The sequence below is a fragment of the Meles meles genome, chromosome 10 (assembly GCF_922984935.1).
Source record: "Meles meles chromosome 10, mMelMel3.1 paternal haplotype, whole genome shotgun sequence".
Classification (NCBI taxonomy): Eukaryota; Metazoa; Chordata; class Mammalia; order Carnivora; family Mustelidae; genus Meles; species Meles meles.
Window position 1 is genome coordinate 15,552,171 of NC_060075.1, and position 14,333 is coordinate 15,566,503.

The following is a 14,333-nucleotide window of genomic DNA, read 5'->3' on the forward strand; positions in this document are numbered from 1 at the left end:
GACGCCCAAAGTATTACTTTTTTTTTTTTTTTTTTTTTAATTTTAAAGCCCTAGAACATGTTTCAGTGGTGGCTGTTGCTTCAGCTTTTCTAAGCACACAGTGAACCCTTATAATACAGATGTTCATCTTTTAACTTTTTGCTTTTTTCCAAAGTCTCCAGGTGCTATTATTAATGTCCATATATTTACATGCATATGCATATAAGATCCTCTTGTCACTTCATGAATTTCTTTTATCTCTGATTTGTTTTCACCTGTTCTTTTCCATCATTTCTTTCTTTTATGGTACATTCTAGAGAGTCTACTCATTCAAGAACTTTTCTGATTCATCTTCATTTCTGAAAAATTTCTAATTACTTCCTCAAGTCTGTCACTTTTCTTTTCATGACCTTCTATATAGCATAGGAGCTTATTTCTAAACTTTCTAATTCAATTTGTAATTTTTTCATAACATACTGTTTAATTTTCCCAGCTCATTTTTTAGAAATCGGTTTCATTCTATCTCTCCTTTGAGACCAAAGTATCCTGCTACTTTCATTTCCTTAGATCTGTTATTCAGAGGACTTTCGTTTTTTTTCTTATACTATCTTTCAATTAAATTATAGTACTTTCTATAAATCGTATTATAGTAGAAGGGGCTTTCCTATACTTGATCTGTAAAAAGACTAAGAGCTTTCCTAGATTGAGTTGTAAGGTTTCCTCTTACGCTGTTACCACAAAAGTATTCACAGCTATGGTACTGTAGTGTAACTACTTCCCTAAGATTTTCTAAGATCTGCCTCCTCCATGCCCTCTTGCACATGTATCTGAGCCTTTTCTCTTCTTTGCCTCTAAATTCCTACTCTCATCAACTTTCGTTTATTTGCAGCAGTTTCTTCTCAGTGTGTGGCTCTGTTCTTTGAGCATTTCTAAGAATCTCATCTCAGGAACCAGGCTGTCCCGGCCTCCCTCATACTTTTGGGCAGCAAACGGTCTCATTTCAGACCCTATTAGCAGTTTGTGGACCACACTTTGAATAGCACTGCCCTAAAATACTCTGCTTTTTTAGAGAGGTGCTGGGTAGCTCTAGAAGAAGGCAGATAGGTATCACTATAAATGTATGATCTCTAGAAGCAAGTGGGCCTCAACAAGATCTGCAATCATGCTACATTTTACTGGGAAATGCAATACACTCTGAACACACAGACAAACCTTCTATACACCTATTCTTGCCTTCTCTCCTGTTGATAACAAAGTATCTCTCCTATCCAAAGTCACCAATCTCTCCACCTATGCCTTGGATCATTCCTATCCTGCCTTCTCAAAAACCTCACACACTCACTTACAAACCCTTCTTTGATATGTTCAATAGCTCACTTGACTGAACTTTTCCACTTTAACATAAACATGCTTAAGCCTTTCCTATTTACAAAAAGGCAATAAACAAGAAACCTTCGCTAACTCCCATTTTTCTCCCCATGCATTTCCTTATCCCTTTAAACTTCTCCAGAATTGTCTTAACTTCCCACCTATTATATAACCTACCCATAAGGGTATCCCCTTCTACTTCTCCACCAAAATATGCTTTTGCACGACTGCCATGTTTCTAACACTTAAAATGTTTTTGGCCTCTCTTATTTGACCTTGCAGGAACACCACACTGTGAAGCACCACTGCCTTTCCTTCCTTGCCTTCCATGACACTGTATCTTCCTGGTTTTCTTGTACCTCTTCTCAGTCTCCTTTCTAGGTTTCCATCCTACACACCCATTACATGTTTGATTTCCTAAAGCCTTGTCCCAGGTAATCTCCTCACTCTAATCTCCAGAAAAGGGAAAGGAACCGAGAGAGGACAAAAGAAGACCAAAAACGAAGGGTGGAAGAAGTGGGAGGAAATCTTAATACCAAAAGATAGGTGGGAAAGCGAGCTGAGAAAATTAGTAAAAGCTAACTTGCACACAACGCACAAGTCAAGTATAGAAGACTGATGAGGGCCAGAAGAAACATAAATCAACATGCACCAGTACAAAGAGACAGACACTAGGAATGTCATGTGCTAGAGGGTCTGGTCTCCTCCTGGTTATCCTTAATGCTGAATACAGACAGTCGAGAGATCCCAGAAAGACTATTTATTCATAATCAAGGTAAAAACGGAGATCGTCTGGTAGTTATGATTCCTAATTACTATAAATGACAGTTTTCTTTTAAATTTATTGTATCACGACAAGAGTACCTATGGATTATGTTATTTTAGAAGAAATCAGAACAGGGGCACCTGGGTGGCTCAGTGGTTTAAGCCTCTGCCTTCGGCTCAGGTCATGATCTCAGGGTCCTGGGATTGAGCCCCGCATCGGGCTCTCTGCTCGGTGGGGAACCTGTTTCTGCCTGCCTCTCTGCCTACTTGTGACCTCTCTCTCTGTCAAATAAATAAATAAAATATTAAAAAAAAAAAAAGAAATCAGAACAAAGTTTTCTTAGGAATCCTCTATTTTTACAACTTAGAAGAGGATCTGAAACCCATTTTTAAAGATGAGGTAAACAGAGAAAAACACTGAGGCGATTCAGCTGATAGTTATATTCACATGTTGTCTTAAAAACAAGTATTTGAACATGCACCTATACATATATATATATATTTATTATGTATATATACTACAGCACTAGTGTACCCCACATATAATATATCACACAAACAAGACATTTTGAAAGACTAAAATCAGGGTTAAATATTTTTAAATACCTTGCTAATCATGACAGCTTCATACCACTATTCTCTAATGGTCCAAGATACAATACACACTTAAGGCACAGTTCGCCATTAATATAGAGGATGTCAGTCATTTTCAAAGAGTCTTCTCAATAATTCTGAAACTTTTAGGCCCAATTATTAGATTTGGTTAGAAAATCACTTCTGTTGACCTCACAGTAAGACTGATAAAGAACCTATGAAGTTATCAGTTCTGCCACTCCAATGCTTTTATACTTACAAATTAGTACTATCTTTATCATAGCTGAAAATGAGACTTCAAAGATTCAGATAATTTAGGGCTGCTGGAAAATCACAACTCCCATCAAGTCCATACACCTGATAAAATGAAAAACAAAATGGAGCAGCAACAATTACAGCTTTCTATAGAACACAGATTTCCTTGCTGGCTAAACCACCACTGACTGCATATTCAGGTGCCAGGAAATGACAAATACCTATCCCTGTACATAACACTAAAGAAGTCATCAAATATGGGAAGCCCTGAGGAGCTTTCTGTATTTTCCTAAACTGGAGAGGAGCCAAGTCATCAGCATCCAACCTTGATGACAGACTTAAATGTAACTCTCTGTCCTATTAACTGAAGTTGGGGATCACTTTTTATTGCCATTACACATGTGCCCTACATCCTACAACTTAGGGATTCTCCAGACTGCTGAAACTGAGGGGCTTTTTAAAATGGTCTCCATATGGGAATTTCCCAGGAACTGAGATTACAGGGTTTTTCATGTCAGGGTCCTGGTAAGGGCCTATCATGATCTTCAATTTTTGTCAGTCATTTTAGTTAAAAACAGAGGTTACAACCCATAAGCCAACTTATCCAAGAACATGTAAATTGTGTTACAATACATGTCTGTGTGTGCTAGGGGTGGAGTGGGGATCACAATAGGGTCTGCAGTATAGAAATCCTACTCCCTCCAGAGCAGCCGTGTACAGTCTGGTTGTACAGCACAAGGGACTACTTAATTTAAGAGCAAATGAAGCTTAATATGCATTTCACTTCCTATGCCATGTAGTTGTTGGTGCTACATATGCCAAGAGGACATGTATTCCTAACTGTCAAAGACACCTTTTGGACTTGCAGCAGCCCTCATTCCTCCCCCTTAGAATACTCTCTATGCTATATGTGAAATGTAGCCATTTGACACGCTTATTCATGTGACCACGACATTCCACTTACCAAGTACTTTAAAGCTTAACTTAAAAAAGTTCTAATGTTTTCCTTCAACTCAATGAATTATGTTACCTCATAATGTGTGACACACATCCCATTCTGGAGACTACTGGTCTGGTATGTACTTGAAAATGCAGATGCAAATTTGAAAAAGGGGTCAAGGTTATAAGAAGAAATGTAGGGCTCATGCATTTAGGATGATAGTTTAACTTGGTGAGATCTAGAGATACAAGAACCAAATTACCCACATGTGAGTATATTAAAAAGGAGCGATGCAATGTAAAAATGGTATTTTGATATCAACTTTCCACCAGGACAGCATAACCAGTAACAAGACAAGTTTGCCCACCATAAACAAACTGTATGTAACTGGGAAGAATACATGAGGCAACTGTCTTCCGGCACTGGACAACAGGCAATGAGGACTGTGATCCCTGAAAAAGGGGAAATTCAGGAGGTGAACTCTAAGATGTTCTGATTCTCTGCCTGGGGACTATTTCCCAACCATAATGTAGGCAGCAAAAGCCTAAGCAGAACATAGCTTAAAAAGCCTGAGAAAGATCTGGGGCTTGAAACAAATTAAACACCGAAGAGAGGAGAGCTACAAAGAGTGAGGGTGCCAGCAGTCTCTCTAGGGTTTCTCCAAGTCCTTGGCTGAAGGATGCCATGCGTGTGCACAGCAAGACTTTGTGAAGCTTACCAGAGAACAGTAGCTAAGGGATTGAGAAAAATAAAGATACTAGAGGCCCAGGAGGAACAAAGAGAAAACAAAATTTTAAAAAGTAGTCTTAAACTTGATCATACTAATAATTACTTAAAATGTAAATGGTTAAACAATTAAAAGCAAAAATTTATAGGTTGGATTAAAAAAGCAAGACACTACTATTCAGTATGTACAAGAGACCTACTTTAAATAGAAAGGTTAAAAGTATATACCATTCAAACAGAAGTAGAAAACTGGTGTAGTTGTACTAACCTAAGACAATAGAGACTTCATGAAAAAGTAGTATGAGAAAGAACATTTCATAGTGTTCAAAGGCAGACAATTAGTCAATTAGATAAAGCTTCAAAATACTTGCAGCAAAAATCAGGATTAAAGGAATAAAAAGGTCAACAACCATGAGATTTTAACATTCTTCTCTCCATTACAGATAGAACAATTAGAACTCCCCCCCCCCAAAAAAGAAAACCAAACCAAAACAAAGATTTTCACAACACTATCAAACAACGTGACCTAACTGACATTCATAGAACTACACCCAACAACTGTGGATATAATTCAAATTCTTTTCAAATACACGTAGACCATTCACCAAGAAAGATAATATATTAGGAAATCAAATGTCTCAATAACTTCAAAAGAGTTAAGTCTTACAGACTTAACAAAAAAGAGTATTTTGTTCTTGCTACAATGGAGTAAGTGATACAGAAAATCCCCAAGTAACTTTAAATTTTTTAAAAAGATTTTATTTATTTATTTGACAGACAGAGATCACAAGTAGGCAGAGAGGCAGGCAGAGAGAGAGGAAGAAGCAGGCTCCCTCTCCACTGAGCAGAGAGCCCCATGCGGGGGCTCAATCCCAGGACTCTGGGATCATGACCTGAGCCAAAGGCAGGGGCTTTAACCCACTGAGCCACCCAGGCACACCACTGCCCTCCGCCTCCAAATAACTTTAAATTAACACATTTCTAAGCAATCCATCAGTCACAGAAGAAATCACAAGAAAAATTTTAAAATATTTTAACAGAATGTTAAAAACACAAAATTTGTTTGAGGTGACGAACATGTGTGCTTAGAGAGAAAACTCTACCTTTAAAGCAGAGACAATAAATAAAATTAACAAAGCCAAAAGTTAGTTGATAAGCCCTTAGGGACAGCAAGCAAGAAAAAGAGCAAACACTACAAATAGAAATAAAGGAGGTCCGGGACATTGTTCAGGCCCTGAAAACATTAAAAGGGAAAGGGAATGTGTGAACAAATATATGCTAAAAATGTACCAATTAGATGAAACAGAAAATTTTCAATTTATCTAAATGGATTCATGAAGAAATAATACATCTGAATAGCCCTTTATCAAGTAAAGACACTGAATTCCTAATCAAAAACCTTCTCATAAACAAAACTCTAAACCCAAATGGAGTCATTGAATTCTGTCAAATATTTAAAGCATTAATAGTAATTTACAAAACCTTTTTCAGAAAACTAGAGATGGAACACTTTATACACTTTTTGAGGCCAGTTACTACCCTGATACCAAAATCAGATAAAGATACAAGAAAACTCTATCACCAATATTCCCAAGAACATAAAAAAAGTCCTTAAAATATTAGCAAATCAAATCCAGAAGTACACAAACAGAATTAATACATGGTGACCAAGCAGAGCATATCCCAAGAATGCAAGATAGGTTTAACATCTTCACTACATTAACAGAAAAAAGGTGAAAACCCAGATGATCATTTTAACAGACGCAGAAACTGCATTTAACAAAATTCATCATCCAACACAATTAAAATCCTCAGCACACTATGAATAGAAGGGAGCTTCTTAATTTTGATAATAGGCAACTGTAAAAAGCTAATAGTTCTAACATATTAATAATGAAGAACTAACGTTATCCTCCTAAGATCAGGAATAAGGCAAGGATGTCACCTCTCATTTAACCATGAAATTAAACTTCTATTCAATATTGAACTGGAAGTCCTATTTAGTGCAATAAGGGAAGAAGATAACAGAAATTAAGAAAGAAGTGACACTATCTACCTGTGAGCAATAGGATATTCTAAGAAGAAAATCTTAATAGACAAAAAAACTATGATCTAAAAAAAAAAAAAAACTACTAAGCTTTAATCATCGAATTTAGAAAGATAATGGGATACAATCACTATACAAAAATAAATTGTATTTTAGCTATCAACAATTGGAAATGATATTTCCTAAAAATACCAATATCATTAAACATCATAAAATATTTTTGGAATAAACTAAAATACTGTGAAAGACTACTATGATAAAATAGTACTGAAAGCAATTAAAGATCTAAATAGGAGATAAAACATATTTATAGATAGGAATACTCAATGTTGTTAGATCATTCTCCCAAAGTAGTATCTGGATTTAATGCAATTCTAATCAAAATCGTAGCAGGCTTCTGTGTAGAAATTAACAAGCTAATTCTAAAATTTATGAAGAAATGTAAATGACTTCAAAGAGCCAAACAATTTTGAAAAAGAACAAAACTGTCCAACTGAAAATTTACTTTAAAAGCTATGGCAACAGGGGCACCTGGGTGGCTCAGTCGGTTAAGCGGCTGCCTTCGGCTTAGGTCACCATTGGAGGGTCCTGGGCTGGAGCCCCACACCAAGCTCCCTGCCCAGCAGGAAGTCTATTTCTGCTTCTCCATCTCCATCTGCCCCTCCCCCTGCTCATGCTCCCCTGTGCTCTCTGGTGCTTTCATATAGATAAATAAAATCTTAAAAGAAAGAAAGAAAAACGCTACAGCAATTAAAAAAAACCCACTTATTACTGAATGGATAGCGCAAAAGAACAGAAAAGTGTATAGAAATAGAACCATACATGTATGTTCAACTGATTTTTAACAAAAATGTCAAGTGATATAATGGGAAAAGTACCCTTTTCAATAAATGGTACTTTAACATATGGTTGAAAACATGAACCTCAACTCTTATGCCTCATACAAAAATTGCTCAAAATAGATGATACATCTAAATATAAAAACCAAAACTATAAAAGAGCTGAAAGGACAAAGTCTTAGTAAACTTAGGGTAGGCAAAGAATTAACTATAAAAGAAAAAAAATGACAAATCAGATTTAAGTAAAATATAAAACTTCAGCTCTTCAAAAGACACTATTAAGAAAATGAACAGCAAGCTACAGGAATAAATATGTGCAATACATGTATCTAACAAAGGACCAGGATACAGAATGTATATCAAGAATATTTACTGTTCAATAATGTAATCAATTACATAATTTTAAAAATCTACAAAAGACAAACTGAAATTCTACCAAAAAGCTGTAATAACTACTAAGCACAGGAAAAGATGCTCATCATTATTCATTGGGGAAATGAAAATTAAAACCATGAGACTCCCCTTTGCACATACTAGAATGAGTAAAATTAAAGACTAACACCCAAATTGGCGAGGATATGAACCAACTGGAACTCTCATACGTTGCTGGAAGGAATGCAAAACAGTACAACCAGGGTAAATACACATTTATGATGCAAACAAGAAATTCCAATTCTAAGTATTTACTCAAGGAAATGAAAACATATCCACATAAAGACTTGTCTACAAATATTTGTAGCAGTTTTATTCATAATAGCCCCCAATTCAAAACAATAGTATAATTTCCATTAACAGGTGAATACCATATATAGAACTGTTTATGTACAAAACTGGTAGGCAATATGGATCTGCCTTAAATACTATTAATTCTCTGACATTGTATCTTGTACTCACAAGGTGATTTATACTTCTCACCAAGAACCCAAAGAAATTATATCCCAGAATTGATAGTTACATGTTATAGACTGCCAGTTAGTAAAGAAGTGTAAGAAAACTGATGGATTCCTATTTTTTACTCCCCCTGGACAAATAATGTGACCCTTTTCAAGAGTATGCCCAGTATTCTTGTAAAAATAGCTTAGGGTGAGGGGATGAGGTAACCGGGTGATGGGCATTAAGGAGGGCACATGATGTGATGAACACTGGGAGTAATAGGCAACCGATAAATTATTGAACACTACGTCTGAAACTAATGATGTACTATATGTTGGCTAATTTAATATAAACAAAAAAATTAAAAAGAAAAAAAATAGGTTAGAGCTTGCAACTCTTGCTGAACACTACATGAATGCCACAAAATATTGCACAATGTTGTAACACTTCTTTAAGATCAGTTCATCCTCTGACTTCAGGTACCTATAATGTACCTAAAGAAAATCTATTTTCTAAGCTCTTCCCTCTTTCCTGGATATAACCTCACACTAAGAAAATGACAGTCACACCTGAGGTAGTCATCAACTTTAGCATGTGATCACCCAACCTCATTCCTTCCAACTGGCAGCCTTACAAAGGACAGTTTCAACCCATGTTCTCAATGAAGTGTTGGGAACTAGCATAAGTGTGTCTGAGCATTTATAAATTGTAATATATATCTTTTTGTTATTATAAGTTAGCCTTATTTCTTTTTCACAAAAAATATTTTAGAAGGATTTATCTTCTATGAATTTCATTTAGGATTAACAGGGAGCACCAAAAATTACTAAATAGAAAAATTCAGCCTGATAGTGTTGAAAACTATTATTCTATACCTTAAATTTTGGTCTTAATTTCCTAAAGAATCCTCTTATGATCAATTTTATTTTGGAATATAATACTGCTTGAACTAAAGAAACACTAGGGTTTAATACTACATTCTAGAATTCTAAAAATACACCAAGCAGGGCTCTCTGGAGGGTGGGCCTAGAAATCTAAATTTTTGAAAGATTTTTATTTATTTCAGAGAGAGAGAGTGTGTGTGAAAAAGCAGGGAGGAGGGGCACAAAGTCCGCTACCGAGTAAGGGCTAGGATCCCAGGATCCTGAGATCATGACCTGGCCTGAAGGGAGACACTTAACCAACTGAGCCACCCTGGCACCTCTAGAAATCTAAATTTTTAATAAGTATACCAGTGACTCTAGTAGAGCTATAAATTTGAAAACCACTATCTAAATCTAAAAGGGAAGAGTGTAACTACAACATGATTGTGGCCTCCACAAAACTTCTTTTGTTTGACCTATAGAATGGGCCTGTGTGCATGTTTTTTTATTTACTTGCCAGGATCTAATACTAGAGAAAGCTCTCACAGAAATCCGGGCTTCAGACTTCTCATTAAGAGAAATTATATATATATATACACACATGTATACATCCGTTAATACTGGTCCTCCCCTCTCTTGCATGACAACCTGCTGGAGCTTAGTTTGCTTCCTCTCCCTTTCCCTCCCCCCTCATTCCTATTATTTCACCCCCAAGATCATAGGTCTCTAACTCAGACAGCTAGCTTAGCTCCTGCAGGTATTAAAGTCTGACCCATAATGACTATCCACAGTTTCATTAGGAGAATGCAGTATGGGTAATCAAATGAACCCTATATATTTATGAAATTGTACTGGCTCAAGTTTTACTTCAGCAAGTATTAAAATAAGTTTGCAAGGAGGAAGGGAGAATATATTCAAGTTGGTAAGAATCAGGATAGATAGTACTTTTAATTTATTAAACATAACCCTAACTTCTCTTGTACTGTATTTAAAATATCATTTTTAGAGACTGTCTTTCTTAGTATAAAAACAAAAACATTACCTTCTAATTTAAATGCTTTCTTCAAACTCTTGCTGATAATACAAACACCAAGATAAAACACATTGAGAGACTAGAATTACACAGAACATTTTAAGAAATCTGAAATTGAAAATATGTCTTCAGAGTTTAGTTTCAGAGTTTTTATTACCCATGTTCTCATTCATTCAGGTCTAAGCATCATGGCCAGGAATATGATAAATCTTAATTCTAGAATTATGCAAAACCCAGATCCTAATCAGCTACCAGCCTGCTTAACCAATTAAAATATAAATAAAAGAAACTTTAAAATGTGTCTAAAAATTAAGAACTAAGATTGAAGTTTCACTTATACTAAATTTCCACAGGTGGGCCACATCAGAGAAAACTGTGTGAAAAATCTGAGGTTTCAGCCTACTTGCAAGCTAGCTTACTATTTGGTACAAGATACAAAGACTCAGGGATGAGACAAGGGGCAGTTTATTAGTTACTCACAATAACATAAGCCAAAGCATCAACATTTTTGCACTGGTTCCCAGAATTCCATTTCCCACCAGACAAGGTGAAAAGGGCCAGCTGACTGATACCTGCACAGGAGTGGGTTGTGTTACACAGGAGGAAACCTAAGCTTAGAGAAGCCCAATATTTTATCACGGGCAGTAAGCATGCGGGCCTCTTACTCCAGCAGACATTAACTGGACCATGTGCATGCCTGATCTTTGCTCTGGTGGAAGACACTATCTCTATCTTCCAAGGCTGATCCTTATAGAAACGTGTTTTATTTTATTTATTTATTTTTTTTTTTCGGGGGAAAGCGCGAACGCAGTCCCCCACTACCACAAATTATGCAGTCGAGTTTCCCACATTTGGGGAAATTGCAGGGGTCAGCACATCCGGAGTGCAATGGATAAGCCTCGCCCTGGGAAAACCACCTTCGTGATCATGGTATCTCCCCTGCCAGGTAAGTATTAGAAACGTGTTTTAAAAACAGAAACAGGGGCGCCTGGGTGGCTCAGTGGTTTAAGCCGCTCGCTGCCTTCGGCTCGGGTCATGATCTCAGGGTCCTAGGATCGAGTCCCACATCGGGCTCTCTGCTCCGCAGGGCGCCTGCTTCCTCCCTCTCACTCTCTCTGCCTGCCTCTCTGCCTACTTATGATCTCTATCAAATAAATAAATAAAATCTTAAAATAAATAAATAAATAAATACAGAAACAAAGGGCAGTCAGTACCTCCCTGGTACGACCTGCAGAAACTGAGCGACCCATGGAAAATTGGCTCCCTCAACTAGATACTGTTTGTAACGTATAATCAAATGCAGAGTCTAACACTACTATTTATGCATCAAGTTTATATATACCCCTTGGCCCAGCTTCAATTATTTAATTAGCATTTTATCTCAAATCAACTAGACCCTCTAACAGAAAGTATGTATTAAAAATGAATGATTCCCCCTTTTCCAGTTACTTTCTATTTTTAAAAAAGAGGTGCTCCAATATTTGCACTATTACAATTTAAAATCCTCAAGCATTCTTCCAGAATAACTACTGTACTTACTTCAACTAACTTTAAAGGTTTCAAACCTGTTAACGTTAGCAAAGGGAACTACCTGTCAAAAGTCTCATTACATAGTAACAAATACCACAAAGAGAACAGTAACTTCAACATTTCTAGCTGTCCTCTACGAAATACAAGAAAAGCCTGCACTCCAAGTCACTTTATTCTATTTCTCTTTACCCTTTACCGTTCCAAAAGAAAATCTTCCAATGAGAAAAGACAACAAAATGCCGTTTCTTTTGGTTCCTTTGTCCCTAGCAGAAGGGAGTAAAATTGGGGACTCGTTAAGGTAAAGAACCTGAAACAGGCAAGATAGTAAATAGACGGCATCCGATCTGTAATCAGTCACGGAAGAAAGTCACCAGCACTCCATCTTCATCCCTCCCTTCCCCCCTCCAGCTCAAATAACGTGGGTATACACGAGATGATTAGGATCATATGGACCCGGACAAAGCTTTGAGGAGGCAGAGGGTAGCAGTTAACAAGATGCAGTCGGCAAAGAATCCGAGATACCCACTGGAGCCCACTCCAACACAGGTTTTCAAAAGTGCGGGTCGCCCGGGCCACCCAACCCCGGAGAACGCCGAGCAGCAGGAGGAGCGGCAGCGGCGCCGCCAAGTCCTCAGCACCCGTGGAAGTTGCTCGCGGGGCGCGCGGCACGCCGCAGAGCGCGCGGGCCCTCCATGTCACTGCCGCCAACACAGACCCTCCTCCTCGCCCCTCCCCCGCCGCGCACCCCGGGAGGCGGCGACATGACAGCGGGTCGCGCCGCACAAGGGCGCTCGCCTCCCCGAGCCCCTCCCCGGGCTCCCCCGGGCTCCCCCGCGCCCACGGCCGGCTCTCACCTTGGGTGGCGAAAGGCGAGGAGCCGCTGACCGGCGAGCCGGGGGCGGGGACGGGCGGCGGGGTCTCGGCCGAACCCAGCATGGGCGCGGGCAGCATGAGGTAGCGCTGAGGCGCGGGCAGGCAGCGCTGGCAGAAGGAGTGCAGGCAGGGCAGCAGCTTGGGCGCCCGGCTCTGGATGTTCTGGTGGCACACGGCGCAAGTGTCCAACAGGTTGAGCCGGGCCGCCTCGCCTCCGCGCTCCGAGTCGGGGCCCTGTCGACTCTCAGCCTCGTTCTCCCCGCTTGGCGCCGCCGAGGGCCCCCCGGCGGCCGCCGCCGAAGCCGCCGCGGCCGCCGTCGCCGCCTTCTCCACAGCCACCTCCATTGTCCTGCCCCCGCCGCCGCCGCCCGGAGAGGGGGAGCGCGGTCTCCGCCTGCCGCCGCCCCCGACGACCTCCTCCGCCTCCTCCTCACAGGCCGCTTGGGTGACCCGCGGGAGAGGGAGGGAGGGCGGGCCGGGCCGAGGAAGCCTCCTCAGGCCCCGGGGATCCGCCTCCCGGGTGGCGCGGCCGGAAGAAGGGGATCTGTCAGCGGGAACCGTTCCTCGCACCGGGAAGGCTGCGCCCCGTCCGCTTCGCCAACCGCCGCGGTGCTCGTCGAATCCGCCCAGCCAGCCCTCGTCTCCCCGCCTTTCTCCCTGGGCCCCCGGCCCACCTCAAGCCCCGCCCCCACCCACCCTCTCCCAGCAACTGAGGCGACGGCAGGGAACGCGCCGCCCAATAGCCGCTGCGCCTGGCCAGGGGGCGGGGCCTGCCCGAGCCCGCGAGGCTCCGACGGCCGCGGCGGGAGGCTGGGAGGTGGGAAGGCGCTTGCCCAGCCCCGCCCCCACCGAACTCCTAGAGCCGCGGCTTCTGATTGGGCCTTTGTGTGTGTTTCGCTCTTCTGAAAAGATTAAGGGATCATTTGTTAATGACAGACCGACTAATTCGGCCCGCCTGTGTTAGCCCCTCCTGTGGGCGGAGCTCCACCGTGTGCACTCAGCGCGGTTAATTAAGTAACTGCTCCGAAAAAGTCTTGTTTTACTGCTGAAAAGACCGGGGACCTGTAGGCAGAGTAAATATGGTGGGAGGGTCAAAGGATGACGAAGTAGAGATTGTGAAGAGCAAACAAGGGAAGAATTTTATAAATGGAGAAATGTTGTGTGAAAAAGATACTGTGGTGGCGGCATGGATGTGCCACCTGAATTCACGCTTCTTTCTCCATTATGAAATGAGGGAACATGAAGAATAAGGGAGGAGGTTCTCTTGCAAAGTCGGGAATTTTTCAAGGATTCCCCCCAGTGAAAAGGGTGAGATTAATTTTTAAAATCAGTGATTTGCTTTTCAAATGAATAACAATGGTTCTTTCTCCAAGAAACAAATACATGAAGATTGTTTGAAACTGTCTTTATTGTATGAATGTGACATCAATTTGAGAAATAAAAATAAATCTCAGTACTGAAGTCCAAGTAATTCCTTCAACATTTTTTTCATCCTACCCCCCAAAACGCACAGACTTACATCAGAAGGGACACACATTTTCACTCAAAAAATGGCCAAACTTCGGGGTGCCAGGCTGGCTCCATCAGTAGAACATGTGACTCTTGATCTTAAGGTTGTAAGTTCAAGCCCCATACTGGGAGTGGAGAC

The 14,333-nt window shown here is 40.3% G+C and overlaps 1 protein-coding gene and 1 non-coding gene across 3 annotated transcripts in view; both read right to left on the reverse strand.

The window, feature by feature from the left end:
- Window positions 1–13,341, reverse strand: part of TRIM24 (tripartite motif containing 24) — a 98,151-nt gene extending 84,810 nt beyond the window's left edge. For both annotated transcript variants that reach the window (XM_046021262.1, XM_046021261.1), the window contains exon 1: window positions 12,667–13,341. In XM_046021262.1, coding sequence (XP_045877218.1) covers window positions 12,667–13,030 — 364 coding nt within the window. In that variant the 5' untranslated portion in view covers window positions 13,031–13,341. The remainder of the gene's footprint in view (window positions 1–12,666) is intronic.
- Window positions 11,073–11,236, reverse strand: LOC123952428. The gene has a single exon (XR_006820663.1). It is a non-coding gene; the product is annotated as a U1 spliceosomal RNA (small nuclear RNA).
- Window positions 13,342–14,333: the final 992 nt, after the last annotated feature.